This window comes from Micropterus dolomieu, linkage group LG20 (genome assembly GCF_021292245.1).
Source record: "Micropterus dolomieu isolate WLL.071019.BEF.003 ecotype Adirondacks linkage group LG20, ASM2129224v1, whole genome shotgun sequence".
Classification (NCBI taxonomy): Eukaryota; Metazoa; Chordata; class Actinopteri; order Centrarchiformes; family Centrarchidae; genus Micropterus; species Micropterus dolomieu.
In genome coordinates this window covers 7812424-7818423 of record NC_060169.1, presented here as the reverse complement: position 1 = coordinate 7818423, position 6000 = coordinate 7812424, and the positions used below count along the sequence as shown (strand labels likewise).

The 6000-nt window shown below is 37.6% G+C and overlaps 1 protein-coding gene across 1 annotated transcript in view; it reads right to left on the bottom strand.

Moving 5' to 3' along the window:
* LOC123958670 (transmembrane protein 138-like) overlaps positions 1 to 6000 on the bottom strand; it is a 10513-nt gene that overhangs the window by 1649 nt on the left and 2864 nt on the right. Inside the window, exons 2-5 of the mRNA XM_046032187.1 lie at positions 2440 to 2649; positions 2088 to 2292; positions 1690 to 1861; positions 1254 to 1329 (exon numbers count right to left, since the gene is read on the bottom strand). Of these exons, the coding sequence (XP_045888143.1) occupies positions 1254 to 1329; positions 1690 to 1861; positions 2088 to 2292; position 2440 (454 nt within the window). The 5' untranslated portion in view covers positions 2441 to 2649. The remainder of the gene's footprint in view (positions 1 to 1253; positions 1330 to 1689; positions 1862 to 2087; positions 2293 to 2439; positions 2650 to 6000) is intronic.

The following is a 6000-nucleotide window of genomic DNA, read 5'->3' as shown; positions in this document are numbered from 1 at the left end:
AACATACAGAAACTGTTTTTTCAGTCTCTAATAGGTCAGTTCAATTGTTCTGTTGTGAAATCAAGATTTTAAAATTTCAATTAAGAGACCATGCCAATGTTTTATCTGTCTAGCCCAACTATTACAAATCACACCTTGCTTACATGACTGCTAATGAAGAATGAGGAATTCATGCAACTGGGCATTAACTTGCAAAAACTTGAGACTTGTTAGAGTTAGTAAATCAGTCACTTTGACTCACTTCACTTACTGTTGAGTGGTAATGAAGTGCACACTTTTTTGAAACTAATCTATATTAGCACACCAATTATAACTTACATCATTTAAAAGATAAATGCATAGAAACATGACAAATGTTATTGATGATTGCTAAATAAATACTTTAATAGCGTTTTATAGTTTGCATAAAGCATTAGTCATTTCCAAGTGATTAGCTCCTATGTTATGACTTTGCACAAGGTTACTTGAGATGTAATGTGTGATTGTACGTTGCTGTATGTTAGCATTTAAAAAAACAGACAGAGAAATGGAAAAGTACCCACAAACATTTTCAAAAATTGTATGAGTGGGATCATAAAAGTACAACCAGCAGAGTTTATAGTGTCTTAAGGTGGAATTATAATGAAAGACATTTTGTGAACTGGTGAAATATCACATAGTGAGTAACTGTCTGGGTGGGTCTTAAGTAGCAGACAAAACAGAGAGACAAATAAAACATGGCGACAGTACGTTCTCATACTTAATCACTTGCAGAGAACAACAACAACTAGACAATAAATCCTCTTATCCACTTATGAGCTTATATGTGTATGAAAATCACACCCACAAGGCGATGTGAGATCACTGCCTGGAGCCTGTTGGTAGAGAGGAGGGACTAACACTTACAAGAAACTCTGAGAACTATACACTTTCTGTCGGTGACAGAAGCATAAAAGAGCATTAAAACTAAATTGATAATCATGTTCTATTTGAATCGTTGACAAATCATTGAAAATCGTTGACAAAATTATATCTGTTCTCAACAGCTCAGGTCTGAAACAGGCTACATAAAAACAGCTCCATGGCATAGTTACAACAACCGATGGGTAGGAAGTAAAGGCAAAACTAAGAAGGTGGGGAGAGTGATGGTACAGTTTACTTCTTTAAATGATAATTATGTTTAATTTTTGTCTGTGTGTTTGGATAAGATAAAAATATTCAGAATAAATGCATTTGGCTGGCATTAAAAATAATGTATTAACATATCATCTTACCTGCTCTTTGGAACAGAAACAACACCTGCAGGCCATCTGTCCAAATAAATCTGTTGGTATTCAGCCAACGCAGATTCTGGAAAGATTATACAGAAAAACCTTGATGTGACAGCTTTTAATAAACATTTATAAAAAATAGACTATGTATTCCAATGAATTAAAATTAGACTGAAGGGAAAAATTGGACAAGGCTGGGTGTACTGATGCAGTAAACTTTTTTTTAAACAAACATTTCAGGGCGTGCAAATGAAATTGTAGGATTTTGCCCCCTCACGAAGTCTATTTTTCAACAATATAATGACATTATATAAATGTAACATAATACATACATACAAAAAACATGTGCAGTTTATTTTGGTCATACACTGATAAGTAACACTCATAAGGACTTAAATTTAAATATATCTCTGCCCATTGCTGCACGCACAGCACGTACCATAAGCCAGGAATGCAGTATGATACTGAAGGTCAAATAGAGAGCAGAGAGCATTAGCAGAGCTCTAAATCGCTCCAGCAATATGGCGACCAGGCCAACCCGGAACACAAATGTGTTAAATAGCATCAACAGAATGATGATCAGGTTAAACAGGATGGCAATATCCTGGATACTGTTGAAGAAAAACAGAAGAAGAGAAGAAGATGTGTGATCAGCAGAAACAAAATGGACAGGAACAGAAAGGTTACTGTCTTTGTACAGTGCCATTTCATATCATTCCAGCATCCCCAGTGACTTAGGATAGACTACTAAAGCGTCCTATTTTTAGCTCTGAATTGTTTTCCTTTTAAGCCAAAGATAATGCTTGGCTGCTGAAACCATGATGAACTCTTACTTACATGAAAAGGATCAGCTGGACAGCCGGTTCAGCCCTCAGCAGCTCACTGAAGGAGTTGACGAACAGGTCGAAGGAGAGCAGGCTGAGCTGAATCAGTAAAACCAGAGAGTAGTTGCTGGTTTGTAGTGTCTCCGGCCCGAAGGCTAGGCGCCCGGGCGGACTATGGTTCCACGATGGATCCAAGGCTGCACTGCAACGCACGCACACTACATAGAAACATGAATCCACACACAACAGTCGTGACTGTTTGGAGGACTTAGTGAGGCTCCACTCTGATTGCCCAAATACAGGTTAAGTGTGATCGATAGAACATTATGGCTCCATTTTCTGTTGTCAAAATGAGTCCTGTTTACTTGAGAAAAACTGAAGTCCTTTCAAAATGGGAAACACAGTCCAGTTTTGGGATGAGCTGCCTGGAAATCACAGATGTCAACATGTCACAACTGTTGATGTTTGCAGCCAGTCTATGGTGTGGTAAAAGCCTCCAGAACTGGCAAGCTGTTTTCTTGAACGTTCATCTCAAAACTGGTGAAACATCAGCACAAAAGTAAATCCAGCAGACTCTGTGAAAGGAGACAGGAGAGACACATGACACTGAAAACCTGTATTTACTGTACATTGCAACTCTAATTCTGTTGCATATTTAGGTGCAAAGTTTGGTATTTTCCTACCAAAAGTAACCAGACACATTAAACAAATTGTCAAATGGCGTGTCTATTGGACTGCCTAATGTTACTTAATGATACATCTCTAAGAGGGCTAGTCCTCATTTATTAGTAAACTTTCAACCTTTTTGACCTTATTAACACACAGGAGCTTTTTTTTTTAATGCTGAAAGGCATCAAATATTTGATCACCAGCTAAAGAATTAAGAGGAACCAAATAAACCTTCACCTGGTGAATCAAACTTTTTAAAGTTTGAAAGGGAGGGACCCCATGCTTCTGCCAGCAACTCGTGCAACAGTGACTGAAGTATGAGTAACCTGGCCTGCCTCAGAGCAACAGTTTAAACAGTGTCAAAATAAGTCTATAAACTACTTAGGAGAGGTTGTGCCTGCCAGATGATTAGGACTGGTCTGTTTGATTATTTTAGGCTCAGTAGTATCTATCCATGCAGATAGTTTGTTTTTTTTACCTTCACAGATAGCCATCTGAGATTTCTGCCTCGCTCTCATTAGTCATTAGTTTTTGTTGGACCTACTTTCTACCAAAAGAAATGGTCCCTCTGAACGAGCACGAGTAATGAAATTCCCTTTACCCCATTGTACTGGCATGGATCTTGGCCTGGACAAATAAAACCAAAACTATGGCAAGTGAGAGAATATATTTGCAATCCGTCGGGTGAGCCAAACAAAAATGTACCTTAAATCAATAATACATTGGGGATTTGTTGCAAATTTCCAAATATAGCTTGCCAAACCTCCAGGTTACCCCAGGATATTAAATTACAGGTTACCGTTAAGTAGACAAGCAGCTTCCCTCTGAAAAGGCCGTCCTTTCCTGATGATATTTAATGACATCCCAGAAATACAAAAAAAGGTCCTCAGGTATTCTTTCAGGTTACTTCTCATCCATCACGTTAAATCAGACTATTTCTGTAATCGATTGGTGTGGATTGACAAAACAGGTCCTCCTTTCACTACTGTTCTGCCACTGGCAGTATTAGTTAAGTCGGTATTGTAAATCTTTGCCTTGGCTCCTCCACCCTCTTGTGAGTCAGGATCACTATGAAACAGGCTCCTTCGCACTGACACCAGGTGGATCCTCTTATGAACCCTGTATTTATAGCTTGGCACTGCCGTGGCAGGTGTGATGAAGATTAGGACTACTTCTAAACAGTGGAGCGTCGACCAGAAGACTGCTTATTCTTGAAAGCTGTCCCACTGAGATTCTGGGTTAGCAGCCCTACTGGCTCCCGGGCAAAAATGGGATAACCAGTGTAAATAAACAAAGAGAAAATAATATAAGACATAAGTGTTGAAGGCAAAACATCTTGTTCAAGGTTTTCCAGGGTTGTGAATACACATAAGGGACAATGAGTCGCCAATTTCCACTCTCTCTTATGATCAGATGTAATCACAAATAAATCAGTTTGTCAGAAATTTAGTTTTACTTTGACAAGAATATAGTGGTGGTGGTCATTTAAAAAGCCTTTGTTGTTGTTAAGGTGAATTCAACTTGTAGTTCTTAGTACTGCACCATTTAATCTTCTTAGAAAATGCCCCACCTGTTTGTTTATATCTCCCCCCCGTTTCACTATTTTACAATTTCAACTGTTACCATCAAACTGACAGTACCTGTAAATGAAGGTTGATGTCAGAGGCTGAAGTAGCATGTACCTGTCCGAATGATGCACAGATTGACAGCTGTTCGACCACTCAAAGTGCTTTTACACTACATCGCATTCTGAGTACATTAACATTCATACACCGGTAGAACAGCCACCAGGGGAAATTCGGGGTTCAGCATCTTGCCCGACATGCAGCCTGGAGGAGCCAGGGATTGAACCGCCGACCTTCCGATTAACCCGATCTACTTCCTGAGCCACAGCAGCCCCAAGGTAACAGGTTTTATCCCCCCAACTCTCTAATAGACAGGCATAAAGTTTTTTCTTTCTGTCCTGCTCTGACTGAATGTAGTATTAGAAAATAATTTTGTACGCTCCTGATTTAAAAAGATGCAATAGTAGAGATCCCATCCTTAATTGATTAAAAGGTAGTTTGGACTGTGGGACATCCTACTGGGACCTATTTGTACCTGTATAGAGATTGATGGAGTGTCTGTTTAAATTTCAAGCATAGCCAAACATTTGCTGTGACATGTTTTCTTTTCATTTTCTTTTTCTTTTTATATATGTAACTTGTTTATTATTTCCTACGCCATATCTTGTAATAGTGTCTACTACCATAACCCTGAGGTGATATGAAGGTTCTCTTGCTGCCATGTACCAACCCTTTCTTTATCTTAAAAACAAAACAAAACAATAAAACTCAATGGCAAAAAATTATTATGTAAAATCCATTTATTTGGGTTTTGTCCAGTTTTTTATTTAACAGGTTAAAACTGTACATACTACGTATGAACAAATGATGCTGGGTTATAAAAAGATGCTGTCTGAGCTTTTTCACACATTTCCATTCAAGATTAAGTTAATGCTTCCAGGAAGGATTTCTGGAGTCGGGCCAAAAGAAAACCAATGTCATCTAGTGGTGAATCTGAATTATTACACACAAACCAATGCTGCTCCATTTACATTTGCAGGAAAATCTGTTTAACTTTTAAACAACAAAAACAAAAAAGAAACATTTCCTCAAGTACTGACTAGTCAAGTACTCACAAGGCTGTATTAACAACTGGGTAAAATGAACAACTGCCCTGGGACCAACGGGGGCCAGAATAGTCAGTGGTTTTGGGGAATTAGATTAAATCTAATGTTGTTTGCTATATATGGTGTAATTACCATGTCAATTGAAAAAGCTTATGGGTCAGTCCATAAGGGTCCACAATGGGGGTCACTAGGTTAAGCTAGCCATGTGTAGTAGTAATATAGTATCATTTTAATGGTTCTTTTATTTAGTGTGTTCCAAGTGTTTAATGAAATATTTGCATAATTAGTATAAAAAGAAAGCACTTACTTACTTTGGGTATTGTTATAGTTTGATTTAGCTGAAAGAAGTAGCAAGTTAACCAACACATACTTACCTTTACAGGATAAAACAGAGATGACAGAGATGTTTTGCTTTTTACATTATAGAGAATTATCCTGATAATCACACTTAATACCACTTTGTTTAATTTCATCAATTATCTAACTTCATCTGTTACCTTTATTTTATATGGCTTTTATTAGTAATTACCTACTTAATTATTTTATTACTTCTGTTATAATGTAAGGGTTTTTAATTGCTGTTAAA